The sequence below is a fragment of the Centropristis striata genome, chromosome 14 (assembly GCF_030273125.1).
Source record: "Centropristis striata isolate RG_2023a ecotype Rhode Island chromosome 14, C.striata_1.0, whole genome shotgun sequence".
Classification (NCBI taxonomy): Eukaryota; Metazoa; Chordata; class Actinopteri; order Perciformes; family Serranidae; genus Centropristis; species Centropristis striata.
Genome location: NC_081530.1, coordinates 23,119,768 through 23,133,815, shown reverse-complemented (window position 1 = coordinate 23,133,815; position 14,048 = coordinate 23,119,768). Strand labels below are relative to the sequence as shown.

The window sequence follows — 14,048 nt, the reverse complement described above, 5'->3', positions numbered from 1 at the left end:
GCCAGTGGCTTAAATATCACCTGCACCTCTCCCTCCTCCCCTCCCCCTCCTCCTCCTCACCCCCCAAACTCCTTCACCCTGTTACTTACTCCCTACTTGTGTTTCTCTCCCCTCCTTCTCCCTGTCTCTCTCTCTCTCTTTGCAGGTGCTTTCTCTCCATCACACACACACACACACACACACTATAAGATAACGTCACTATTGCAGAGCACATAGCAGGCCACACAAATACAAAATGTTATCGTCACAGTTTTATTCAATATTAGCCATTAAACATGTTACATAGAATTAGCAAAAATGATACAGCATTACATAAGAAGTTGAAATACGGGCATAGTGGCGTTTACAGGACATTTCAGTGGACTGAAATGAGTCCAACTGCTTAACACAAACACCCCTCGAGCACTTGGCAGGAAATAAACAGAGTACATCAGTACACAATGATGAAAGCCTGCACAATATCCTGGGAATGGTCCCATAATCACAAAACATTTTGACCCGGAGCACATCCATATGCTTGTATGTACACTTATGATATCCGCTGGGAGGATTCTTAACATAGCCTTTTATCTTCATCCGTCTCACACAATGAATGAGACTATGTGTCAATGAAAATCTGGCGGCAAACACTCCCTGCTGCAAATCTGCTGTGTTTCGTTCCAGCATGTTTTTAATCTGCATGGAGTTAAGGTTGGGCGGGGTTCACACTATGGGATCGTAACAAAAAAATTGCCAGAGCAGACAGTTCAATCCGTCCATCTGCTGTTCCAAATAGGTTAAAAGTAAGCATTAGCTGCGATAGAACAATTTCCACATTATGTTTACTTCAGCTTGGTTAATTGCTGTAGTGCAAGTCATTTTAAAACATGCCAGTAAAGTGAATTCTGCATTATCCAGTTTTGTTTTTTTTACCATAACTTTGCATAAAATTATTGGTTGAGAGCAAAGAAAGAGCACAAAGATGCAGGAAACACACCTGGTCTATGGGGAATAGCAAATAAGGTATGCAGCTTGCAAGTATGTATACAAATACATACATACAAGATACAAGTGCCTGAGGCATATGTACATGTTGAGCAGAGAGCTGGCTGTAGATGGTGCAAGAGAGTGATATGTTTCCATTATTCACAGGAAGTACCATGTTTAGAAAATGTTTTGATATAAAAAAGAATATAATAATTGTAATAAAAGAATAATATAACCTAAATAGCCCCAAATGTCCAATAAGTGTGCTAGTAATAGAGCATGCAGGAAACACAGCGTACTACGAGTATAAAGGCTGAGCAGAGTGAGTGTAAATGAGAGAGTATTTACAATGGGAGTGTCGCAGCGAGGCAGGGTGACCACATGACTCAGGTTTATTTGTCTTGCCCATTTTGCTGCTTAGCAGTTTGAAGTGCCAGGTGCTCTTACAGTGCATAAGGTGCACATTTGGTACGGTGCCCAAAATGTGTGTGCCTTGAGCACTACGTGGCTGGCACGGCACACCTGTAACATAGCGGGGCCTGCAACACGAGCCTTTTTCTCATGGCTGCATTATTGATAATAAGACAATTTACAAATCATTAAATTGTAATTAACAAATTGCATATAATGTGACAAAGACGTTTTCAAGTGATCTCCATAGTGGTCCAAACAAGAAAGAGTAAAAAGTTAAATATAAAGCGGCCATGTTGAACTTAAATATTTGGCTGCGATTATTTCAATATAATGTAAATACTAAAGTTTCTGATAGCATGCAGTATCTTATGTATTAGCCTGTTGTAAAAGATCACATGACATACATTTATATTGATGGCTCAGTATTCTTTTCTTGGTTTAAAAAAAGCACCTCTGACACTACCACCTTGTCTGATGGGCAGGATCACTGGAGCCCAGGATTACTTTCGTGTAATTGTTTGTGTCCCAGGGTGTGTTACCCATCAAATGTCTAATCCAGTAGTTTCCCAATGCCTGTGACTCAAGGATCCAGTTACAGGTCAAACAGGGTCTTTTAAACTGTATGAGGGTGTGACCGACAACGAAACACACAAGCCTGAACAACTGGTGCTAAAACCATCAGAAAACATCAAGCAACAATTAGCAGTTTTTAAGAGAGCCCAGTTTCTACCAATCCAGTGCTACCAGGGGTCACTCCAGATAATATTCCACCCAACACATTTACTAGCCATTGAAATGCCATTAAATTTGGATGACAAATAAAAATTAGATAATTGTATCATAAAACACACGAGATAAAAATTGCCAGTTGTGATATGTAATAGGCTTCTTTAAGTCTTGTGTTGTAATTCTCTACCAGCTCTATTCCAGGTGGATTAAGTTGCACAAACACCTTTTCTGGTCGTCTCCTCCAGCCCATTACCATGGGACTATTTTGGGCTCCCTTTGACCATAAGGGTCCTTTGGTGTGGATTCCATTCTTGAACCTTAATTATTTAGATCTTCCAGTTACTACTCAAGGGCTGACTACGAGGAGTGGAGAGAATATTTTAGGATCCACATGAAGTGAATCTTTCAGGGAATTACAGAAAGAGACAGACAGCCCTTAAATAAGACTAGATAGAGAGAAATGAGGGTGTGATGGGGCATAGAGTACATAACTAAGATGGGTTGAAGTAATGCAAGTTTTCAGCAAAACAATTAGTTTATTGTCATGCTCCATAACATTGAGAGTTAAAAGACAAAATGTAAAAAAAATAAAATAAAATAAAATAAAATGTATGTAGTGTTAATGACAGATTTTCATGCAAACATTATAGAAATAGTTTGACGTTGTGTGAAATTATTGGCTTTTTTTGCTAGAAGTTAGCTGAAAAGATTGATTGCACTCATACTGAAGCAAAATGCAGCAATTGATTAGTTTAGCCTAGCATAAAAACTGGAAACGGGCAAAGGCTAGCTTCGTTTTCTCAGACGCAACAAAAGCCAACAAGCAACACATCTAAAACTAGTGAATTAATATGTATTTGTACACTGAATATTAAACTGCCCAGACATAACATGTTAGTTCGTTAGCTTTAGCAGTGCTGGCAGACAGGTAGGCCATGTTAGCGGTTTCCAGCCTTTATGCTAAAATTATCTTATGGTGTCAATCCAACACTTGGTAAGAAAACTAATTCCCAAAATGTCAAACTATTCCTTTAAACTATTAGTGCTTAGCAAGGTATACTGCTTATGTTTTACCAAGGACCAATGCATAGTAAGTAGTGTATGGAGTTGAAAAAAAAAGACCCAGATAAAGATAAAAATGGAAAAAAGGATAATATATATAAAGTTAAACTCTTGGCTGCAGTGACACTTGCAGGTAAATCATATTTTTGCAGTAAACTTTTCACAGGGATATGGCATGCATATGATAGTGTACGTCTGCATGCGATCATAGTATATTATCATATGAGGTAAATGTGCTATATAGTGGAATGCACATGCTGTACATATGAACATAGTGGTAACTAGTAGTACAAAGCAATGATTCTACTGTCATGTACATGTTTTGTTTAAAAAAATCATATAAGAGGAATGGGCTTTCTTCAGAGCTGGGTTTGTAGTGTTTGATTGTTTACCGACATTTTGTATTTCATAATGTGTGTTTAAAAAAAAACTATAGTGGCTTTCCGACTTGTTTTGGCATTAATGCTGCGTTTTTTTTGTAGTGTTGAATGTAAGCGTGTAGTGTGATTTTCTTTTTTGTATGTAAAGGAATGGATTGTCCCCTATGAAGTCGCCTCGTCTATCTTCTTCTCCACTTCCTCCTCTAGCTTCTCTGCAGCTTCCTCCACCTTTTCTATTTCCTTCTGCACCTCCACTTCTCCTTCTATCACGGCCACTTCCACTGTCGCTGCTGCCTCCTCTAGCGCTGCCGCCGCCACCCCGGGCACTGCCGCCACCCCGGGCACTGCCGCCACCACTGTTGCTTCTGGCTTCTCCTCCTCCTTTGCTGCTTCAGGCTGCGTCTCCCCCTCAGACTTTATACCTACTGTTACTACATTTCCACCACTACATTCTTCTGCCTTTACTTCAGCGGCTGCTTCTACCTTTGGCTCTTCATTTGCTTCTGCCTTTGGTTCCTCCTTTGCTTCTGCGTTTGCCGCTGGCTTTTCCTCCTCTTTGGCTTGTTCACTTTGTACTCCCGGTTCGCTCGCAGCATTTTGGGCAGGCTCGAGGTTGCGCTGCTCGCTGACTGAGCACGCCAGGTAGCCAATCAGCTTCAAGTACTCCTCAAAACCAACCTTGCCGTCTTGGTCAGCATCCAGTCCCATGGCCATGTTGTTGATCGCATCTTTGTTCTCTGTGCCCTGCATAGTAGGCACACACATCAAGCATGATGATTAGTAACTCAACCTGGTGAAATCACCATACACGATTGGTAAATGACCCTCTATCGGCTACTTTATCTACATTATAATGCTGATGAATGTCATTCTATCATATCGGATCACTTTCCACCATTCACCTACTGTATATTACACCATCATTTGATCACAATGCTCCAGCTAAAAGGGACAGTCAGGATTGTTTAAGTGGGATTGCATAAGGCACCTATCCAGAGTCAGTGTTTTACCTACAGTAGATGTCAGTCAGCACGCCCACAGTTTGGAAAAACAGGCAGAAGTACCTGCATGGAGGTTAAGCAATGTACCGCTGTGAAGCCTGCAGCATTACCATTATTAGGCAGTAGACTGGAGCTGCTGGTGTTCTGTTGCCTAGATCTGTTTGTCAGTTTGTGTTAATGTGTGACTTTAGTTTGGACACCAAAGTCACACATTAACACAAAAAAAGTAAAACGATGGAGGCAGCAGGAGACCAGCAACTGCGAGGTAAAATTGGTGTTTTTCTTAATGGAGTCTGGTGGCTTGAAGAGAGCCTAGATAACAGCTTTAGTTCCCTTTCTGAAATAACTGTCTGATGCCAAGATAGAACTGTGAAAATATGCAAAATATGGTGTACACATAAACTGATAGATTTGCTAAGGGCCGTCTACTTTACGTAATACACTGACTATAGATAAGTGCCTCATACAACCTCAATAAAACTTGTGCTAACTTGTGCTACAATGTTGTTTTCTGTGAGGTGGTTGCATGACGCAAAGTGTTTCAGTGAACATTTCCTAACCGAAAGGATGTTGGGGAGCTGCTCCTTCACAAGGCTCTGGAACTGATTCTTTCGTAGACTCTCCTTTCCCTTGGTCGACTTCAGGAAGACCTTCACCAGGGTCTGAATGGCAGCCTCCATGACTCCTCTCACTGGAGAAAAGAAGGGGCCAAGACAATGGTGTTAAGATAGATAGATAGATAGATAGATAGATAGATAGATAGATAGATAGATAGATAGATAGATAGATAGATAGATAGATAGATAGTCACAGACATTAGATCATGCTAGAAGTGATTAAACGTGTTGTTGCTACAGCGTGTACTGTAAGGGAGGAAGTTCCAGTATTCTCTGATTTAAAACACATTCAAGTGATCGGCACATCCAGTGGAAAATGAAACAGAGGATCTTCTCGTGTCCCTACGAGGCCTTTCGTTTCAGGTGTTGAGTCTAAAAGGCCCAATAAGGGAGGGACGGTGACGTGAGATAAGTAAAGAGGGTGAGAGGGAGTCAGATTGAGAGACGAGCTGTGATGCACAATGGAAGTTCTGATCTTTGATAGGTCATCTGATCTACTGAAGCTACCGAGGGGACTTGGCTTCAGATTACCTAAGGGATTACCTAGTCCTTGTCTGCTCTGCCTGCTCTCTCTCTCTTTTTCTTTCTCTCACCAGCTGTACCAGCCTCTCTCTTTCAGCCTCTCTTCCTGTGCCTGCCAGTGTCTCATCCTCCTTTTCATTTTGTTGCCCTTTTTTTCCTTCTCAAACTTTCACACTATTGTACAAGAATACATGCAAACATATGTGACAATGAGGCTTGACAAGGATTTTAAAGCTATTCAACAAGTCCTCCAAACGGTACGACCACATAGATAATTCATTCCTACCCTCTAATAAGACCCCAAATAAGCACCCGTACAGATCAACGTGTCCTTATGCCATTTAAAACATGTTTTGTTAACTTTGTGAAACTGTTTTAACTTGGTTAGTTTTAGGCAACAAAATGACTTGCTTTAGGTCAGGCAAAACGTACACGGTTAGGCAGAATAAGACCTAAATATTTGGATGTAACTACCGTACAAATAACAACGTTGACTTTTGGTTTCACATGGTACACAAAAATCAGTCACCTTAGTCAAAGTCCTGTGTTTGTTTGACCCGCCCACCAAAAGTGGACTTTGCTGTTCTTTATGCTCTGTATCCTCGCTTCCGCCTTTTGCTTTTACACGTCACTTCTGTCTTGTCATCCTTCATAATTTCTAGCTCAAACGTTCACTATATCATCCACTATCTTGTTAATCACACAATTTATTCTTCCCTCAATAGTATCAGTATCGGTATCAGTATCGGTATCAGTATCATCAGTATCAGTATAATCCTGTATGCCTGTTGGGCTTTAGCTTTTTTTACACACTAACAGTAAATTTCTGCACAAATAGTTCACCCAGACGTTACAGATTGAGACACAAACATAAATATAGTCGTTGACGGATGTATAGGTATTCGACACACATTGCTCAAAGTGTAAAACATGCCAGTAGGTGACACAGCTTTGCAGGAATTCCATTCATTGCTGTCTGTGGAGATCACTTAGACAGGAATTTACAGGCCAACTCCGAGCTAGTTTGCCCCACAGCAGTGAACGGATATGTTCAAGGCGACTGTACCCGTCTGTCAGCTTCAGTATTCAAATGTTGCAGAGCAAACAACAGTTTGTGCTGCTGGGGAGAAAAGACACCGTAGACTTCTTGTCTCTACAGGGCGCAGTCTCCCTCCTGTCAGCAGAGTGGTCACAAATTAATATCTCAATTACTGAAGTGCATGTCACACTCAAGCAGCCAAGCAATTTCTCCATTTCTCCCTACAAGCATATGTGGCCAATTAGGGCGTGTGTCTGTTAGTCTCATTAGAGACAGAGAGCCCTGACACTGTAACAGAGGGCAATTAAAGGCTTAAATTTCACACGACCCCTTTAGATTTTACTCCTAACCTACTGATCGCTAACTGTCATTATGCTCTGACCCTTTCTGCCACATGAGCACAAAACAACCACAAGTTTGCATGTGGTAGAGCAAGCATATCTGATCCAATAGATTCAAAAGAGGTTTATGTGCACCATCAGCATTTTTATTTTCTAACCTGGAGTTTGAATTGATAAAGCTCTCTTATAGAGCAGAAAACACACTTTGAAAAACTCAACAACAATATTGCTTTCAATAGATTATGACCCGGTTATGGTTATAGCACTACAACTAAGAGAAAATAGCCTATATGTATTTTTGAGTTGTTTGCAGATTAACTGTCACTTTAAACACTTCTCTCCGTGTATATCATGTCCTTTGTCAGTTTTTTGTTATTTTAGAGGCAGATTCCGTGTTTTGTAGGAACTCTAGGGGACTTCTTCCTGCACCGGTGACACACCCTCTGCAGCCTGAGTACACAAGGGCCTTAACGGCTCTCACTGCGTCCTGTCCAAAAATACCCAGCAAAGGCATTTCTTCTATTCCTGGATTGACATTTCTGTCCATTCTCACATTCATTATTTACCTGGTGACCCTTCTTAAGGTGGTATTACCCTGCCTGGACAGAGTCCCAACACGTGCCTTGCAATTCCGACAAATGAATTGCATCCCCCTTCCCACGTCAGAGCTTCGTCTTGTCCCACTAAAGAGACAAACTAATCTCCGTTATTTGTCTTAAAAAGGGAAAAAAACAAGTGCGCAAATAATTAAATATACAGGCCTACAACCAGAGGTTTCCCGTTTCCCTCTAGAGCCCAAAGGAGATTGAGTGTTGCGTTTCCAAATGGGCGAATGTGATACGGTATGTGCGCAGAGTAATGACAATACTACCGCTCGTGTGGCATAAAATATTAACAGAGGAACAAGTTAGGTTGTGGCTGTAAATTGCGGGGAGCAGACATACAGCTGCTGTCTTTCATCTGACTCCCCAGTTAGGGTTTGAAATACAGACAACTGAACGTTGCGCAACACTTATCAACAAGTTCGCCACCATCATCAACACCATACGCTATTTGAAATATTTGTAAAGTGGGAAGAAGTTGTCATAAAACGACACAGAAACAAAAATCCACCCAGTAGGCCAATCTGTCACTCTCGTGGGCCTCTTTATAGAAAAAAAGCAGTGTGCGCAAAATGTTGATTTTGCGCTAAATCGCACTTTTACGCACGACCGGATGCCCACTGGATAAACTACACATAAGCTCTTGTCACCTCGCGTCACTTCAATTTTTTACAAGCTGTTTGCAGTTGATTTGCAACTTGACAATTTATCTTCATCAAAATATCAAATATCTTTCCGAGAGAGGGGGAGAGAGACAGAGAGATAGTGAGAGAGCATATGGCAATCATACACTGCCAATAAAACCGAAAAAGTAAGCGTAAATAAAAGCAGAATAAGCACCAGATACTATCATTTACTCTTTTCTAAAAGTGCAACGTGAGCCTAAAACCCTTCAGACTGCTTCAGTCATTGAAACCGTCCTGCAGTCAGACCGCGGCCAACTTTCATGGGATGGCTCTTGCAAGAGTCTATCGAAACGTGGCAAAAACCATGAACAAACACAATGCTCACAGGCAGGAGAAACTTTAAAGAATCCAGAAAGACGCATTCAACTCACCGTTTACAGTCTGCGGGACAAGAGAAGTGTACAAATGTGCGCAAATTTCAGTTTCTGCCCTCTTCTCCGCCTTTCTACGCCGCTTTGAGCCCAGAGAACTTGCCAAACTAGTAGGACAGCAGAATCTCTTCCGTGATTTAGGTTTTTTTTTTCTTTCCTTAAAACTTTTCCCCCTGACAAGTCAAAGGGCGTGTACCTGGAAGAGTGAGAGGGAGAAGTGGGAATGTGGAAGAGCGCGGCTCGAACTCTGCAGGAAAAGGGAGTGAAAGTGTATCAAAACACTTAAAGTTGTTTTTTATTGGAATTATCTTTGGCTCATGCGCCAGCTGTTTCGCGTCATGTGTGATTTGCACAGTTTCACGCCAGCTAGCCAGGCTTGTGGCTTGGAGCGGCTTCATGTGCAGGGACGAGGAGACAGGGCGGGTGGGATTACTTCATCTGTAAGGCTCGGTCGCTTTCTGAACTATTTCACTTATTAAATAGAGAAAAAAAATCAACAATTTGAAACGGAAAGCAGCTATCAGTCATAATCTAACAATCCTTTCTAGGGAGGATGTATCTTTTTTTTTTTTTTTTTTTTTTTTAAACATCTGTATGTCTCACAGACGTGTTAAAGGGACAGTTCACCCAAAAATTAAAAACACATATTTTCCCTCTTACCTGTAGTGCTATTTATCAGTTTAGATTGTTTTACTGAGTTGCCAAATTGTTGGCAATATCATAGAAGTCTTTGCTTTCTGTTAAATATAATGGGACTAGATGGCATTCACTTGATGCACTCAAAGCGCCAAAAGAACACATCTGAAAAACTTTGCAGAAATCATGACCTGGTTGCTCAAGATAATCCCCAGACCTTTCTGTGAGCATTTTCATGCTGGAACTAAATGAGAAAGAAAATAGTTCCTGCATGAAATTACTCACAACACAAGGTCTGTCGATTATCTTGAGCAACAGGGTCATGGTTTTTGATTTTTCTTTTACACTTTGAGTACCACAGCCAAGTGCACTTTAGTTCCATTATATTCGAGAGAAGGCAGACATCTGTTCAGCCGATATCTCCAACTCTTTGAAACTCATAAAACAGCTATCTAGATTGATTAATAGCACTACAGATAAGAGCAAATTGTGTGGTGTTGAATTTGGGGTGCCCTCAAAGGGGACACAAATTCAGAATGCGTCATGATTTGCACCAACAAAAGTAACAAACATGAACAAAATCATAGTTTTCAACAACCAGAACAAAACTTGTTTGAGGGTCAAGCTTTTCCCACTCTTGGATATTTGAGTGTCAAGGAATCTTCAGAAAAATGTGTAGGTGGCAGAAGTGGCGCAAGAAGTAAAGCCGTCCTTCCAGATTCTTGAAAGGGCTTTCAAATATTTTTAAAGTGCCACTACAGATTAAATCTCACTACTTCTTTCAATGAGTAAATGAAATTCAAGCCTCTACATAATATTTAGGAGACTGCCCACCGTAGGGACAGAGACTTCCCTCCACAGTCTAGTCGCGGTGCCTTCTCTCACTTTAATGCTGCTGACTCATTTGCCCGTCATCACTCCTCCCACACTGCCACCTTAGCATGTGTAATTTGGAAACAAAGGTCACATTTTCTTATCTGTTGAAAGATTCGTGTTTTTTTTAACATCAGTTAGCAGCATCTCCTCTCTTTTTTACAGGATTAAAACAGGCCTAAAGGCTATAAAACAGCCGGGGAGCAAGCCAGCACACATAACTCTGTCTAGACATGAGAATGAAACACAAAGTGAGCGTATAACAACAAGAATTAACAGCTAAACAAGGAGAATGCAATTAACCTACACTGCCTTAAACTTCCCAAACATAAAGGGATGTCCATGAAGGCCTCAGTGACTGACAGAGGCCGTGCTGTATGCTTGGACAGGCAGCTTTGTAGCTTTGTACAGGCATTATGAAGCTCTATGGAACAAGATATGGTCTGGATGGTGTATTTGTGGCAGCAGTAACGCATATAGGATTACAGGCCCCTAAATCAAGGCTGTAATACACTCCCATTCAAATGTGGGTGCCTGCACATCATATAATGTGGTGAATGAATGACAGGAGACAGAGTGTTGGTGGCTGAGGTTTGAGACAATGAAACCTTTAATTCAAAGTTCCCTGCATTCAACAAATGGTTAACTAAAGAGTTACACATGTGGCGCTGGAGGAGTGATAAAAGAATTTGAATGCCTTTGATTTTACAGTTGGAGAGCTTCGTTTGAGGTGATTGCACAATCTGCTGAAAGCCACAGTTGACAGAAGACGGCGGCGGTGGCAGCAGGCTCTACTCGCTGAAGCCTCCCTGTTTGCTCGCCAGTTTTCCAATCAGCTGCCAGAACTCGGAGAAAGTCAGCTCCCCGTCGTTGTTCTGGTCCAGAGAGCCCATGAGCTCCTCGATGACCACAGGGTCGCTGGCGTTCTGTGGGTGATCACAGAGAGGAGACCCTGATCATTACAGGAGCACCCTGAACTGCAACATCAGCTAATCTGCAAGACTGTCCTGCCACCTAATGGTTGAGTGCAGTAATAAATATAACCAGGGGTGGAAGGAGTATTCAGATCTTTTACTGCATTCAAAGCTCACTTAAGTAAAAGTACAAAAGTATTAACATCAGTATATAATGAAACTACCCAATGTAAAAGTACTCATTATGCAGAATGGCACATTTTTGTGTCATATACAGTTAAAGAAAAAAATATTAGACCACCCTTGTTTTCTTCAATTTCTTGTTCGCTTTAATGCCTGGTACAACTTAAGGTACATTTGTTTGGACAAATATAATGATAACAACAAGAATAGCTCATAAGAGCTGACATCTAGCCATTTTCCATGGGTTTTTTGATGATGATTTTGGTTATTATTAAAGTCAAAGTTATGTAACAAGCATTAAAATGAACAAGAAATTGAAGAAAACAACGGTCTAATAATTTTTCCATGACTGTATTTACTGGATTATAATTATTGATGCATTGATGTGAACATCACTTTAATGCTGCAGCTGGTAAATGTGGAGCTCTGGGACACTTAACCTATAATATTACATTAAAAAAAATTAGTAAATTGTAGTGGAGTATAGGCATAAAGTAGTATAAATGTAGAAAAATATGTTTACCTGATGATAACAAAAGATGCAATCCAATATTAAACATACAGATTACACGGTAAATCCATTAAGTGATCTGCCAAGTAAAACTATCAAATATTGGGTAGTTATAGCCTTTTAAATATGACATTTGCTTGTGTTCCTTGGTTTTATACCACTTTAAGTAAAATGCATTTTCATCCCAAAATAAACTCATAGAGTCATTATGTTTTGTTGGACTTCATGTAATAATCATTTAAGATGGGGAATTGGTGCAATATTTAAAATTGACGGTAACCGTGGTATTTTAAATAAATGAAATATTCATATCAGGTTAATAATACATGTTATAATATAGTGTAAATAAGATTATTTACACAATCTTGCCTCTTAAATAATTTCCGTTTCCTCAGTAGCAGTACTGAGTACCAGAACTTTGTCCATGAGTCAACTTACTTCTCATTTTATTAATACTATTATAAATAGGTTATTATTCCAAAATAGGCTATATATCACGGTTTATGTGGAAGAATCAAGCAATTCTAAGTAAAATTAGACATTCAGCCCCCATATAGCTGGAATACAATAATCCTTTGATTCAAAACCACATTTGTTGGCCAAAATCAGGTTCCTTCGATTATATAGCTGACTATGTAGGGTAATGTGTACAAGATATACATATAGACACATGCAGTCATCATTTCATGCAACTGCTGAATTAGGGTGCTGGCACCTTTTTGGTCCAATGGTCTATGTAAAAAAGTGCAGTGACGTCGCAAGAGGCTTCAGACAAGTTGTGTCATGACCTATAAGCTTTGAAATCTGTCTGTAGATGCTCAGAATGCAAAGTCAGATAGAGCTGAGATAGAAATTGGCAGGCGAAGTGGCTCCGAGCAGCGTGTGAGATTTACCTTGACATAGTTGGGCAGCTGGGTGGTCACAAGGTGTTGGAACTCCTCTTTGCTCAGGGTGCTGCAGGAGCCATCTTTCCCAGCGTAGGACTTGAACTGGCTGACAAGGGTACCAATTGCAGCTTCCATGATGGTTTGTGCTGAGAGAGAGAATGAAAAAGAGCCTTAAGAAGCATCTATGACACAACAAATCAGTCAGATTGTACTGAAGAGAAGCAGCAGTCGTCTCACCTTTTGTGCGGAGATGCTGTGTGGTGTGATGCAGTCGGTACCAAGAACCTTGTCCCTCCTCTCTGCCCATCACCTCTCTGAATATATACGCTTCATCTCTGTGCACACATCAGCGGAAAACACTTACCATGCCCCCTGCACCCCCATCCAGCAGGCTGACCTTATCTCTGCCCGATTTCCAACATGAACACACATACAACAGAAAGAGTGCCACTCTGTCCTACAAAGGGCAAATTTGTACTGATGATAGCATAAAAACCCATTTCAGTCTGTCTGCAGAGCACGGATCTCTGTCAGGCTGTTCTAATCAAGAGCCTGAATCATGCATGTCTAAGCAGTAATTGGTTTATACAAAACATGACTCAAATAATGTGGCATTCAGGACAACACACACACTGTCTCATGCAGAAGTCTTTCCAATTGCAGCAGCAAACGTGTGTGGAAAAGAAAGAGATGGTTCATTTTATGGTGTTTAAAGACAATGGAAGATGATAGAGATTTACAGTGTTTTTTCAAAGTTTTTGAGTGCTTTTTGTTGTAGTTTTTTTGTTTTGTTTCAAAACACGGGCAAAAATCACACAATAATTACTAAATGATGAGAATAAGGCAATGTACAGAATTTGATGATGATTTGTACAATTCAATGCCCACATATGGCACACATGTAGACAGACAGACAGACAGACAGACAGACAGACAGACAGACAGACAGACAGACAGACAGACAGACAGACAGACAGACAGACAGACAGACAGACAGACAGAAAGAAAGAAAGAAAGAAAGAAAGAAAGAAAGAAAGAAAGAAAGAAAGAAAGAAAGAAAGAAAGAAAGAAAGAAAGAAAGAAAGAAAGAAAGAAAGAAAGAAAGAAAGAAAGAAAGAAAGAAAGAAAGAAAGAAAGAAAGAAAGAAAGAAAGAAAGAAAGAAAGAAAGAAAGAAAGAAAGAAAGAAAGAAAGAAAGAAAGAAAGAAAGAAAGAAAGAAAGAAAGAAAGAAAGAAAGAAAGAAAGAAAGAAAGAAAGAAAGAAAGAAAGAAAGAAAGAATGAATCAATATTTTTTAATGTGCGTCAGTTCCTTT

General features: G+C 40.3%; 2 protein-coding genes across 2 annotated transcripts; both read right to left on the bottom strand.

Annotated features, from left to right (window-relative positions):
* Window positions 1–236: 236 nt before the first annotated feature.
* On the bottom strand, window positions 237–8,965 carry s100u (S100 calcium binding protein U). Its single transcript, XM_059350441.1, has 3 exons — window positions 8,731–8,965; window positions 5,113–5,243; window positions 237–4,295 (listed from the first exon to the last, which is right to left on the bottom strand). Exons 2-3 carry the CDS (start codon window positions 5,230–5,232, stop codon window positions 3,714–3,716), a joined length of 702 nt encoding a protein of 233 aa, XP_059206424.1. The 5' UTR covers window positions 5,233–5,243; window positions 8,731–8,965; the 3' UTR covers window positions 237–3,713.
* A 1,856-nt stretch (window positions 8,966–10,821) lies between these two features.
* On the bottom strand, window positions 10,822–12,999 carry s100a11 (S100 calcium binding protein A11). Its single transcript, XM_059350551.1, has 2 exons — window positions 12,741–12,999; window positions 10,822–11,165 (listed from the first exon to the last, which is right to left on the bottom strand). Exons 1-2 carry the CDS (start codon window positions 12,867–12,869, stop codon window positions 11,031–11,033), a joined length of 264 nt encoding a protein of 87 aa, XP_059206534.1. The 5' UTR covers window positions 12,870–12,999; the 3' UTR covers window positions 10,822–11,030.
* Window positions 13,000–14,048: the final 1,049 nt, after the last annotated feature.

Excerpts from the sequence above, each read along its gene's own strand:
- s100u (XM_059350441.1), bottom strand. The coding sequence starts at position 5,232 with ATGGAGGCTGCCATTCAGACCCTGGTGAAGGTCTTCCTGAAGTCGACC. Across the intron at positions 4,296-5,112 it reads AGCTCCCCAACATCCTTTCG|GGCACAGAGAACAAAGATGC; the intron begins GTTAGGAAATGT and ends CCTACTATGCAG.
- s100a11 (XM_059350551.1), bottom strand. The coding sequence starts at position 12,869 with ATGGAAGCTGCAATTGGTACCCTTGTCAGCCAGTTCAAGTCCTACGCT. Across the intron at positions 11,166-12,740 it reads AGCTGCCCAACTATGTCAAG|AACGCCAGCGACCCTGTGGT; the intron begins GTAAATCTCACA and ends GATCACCCACAG.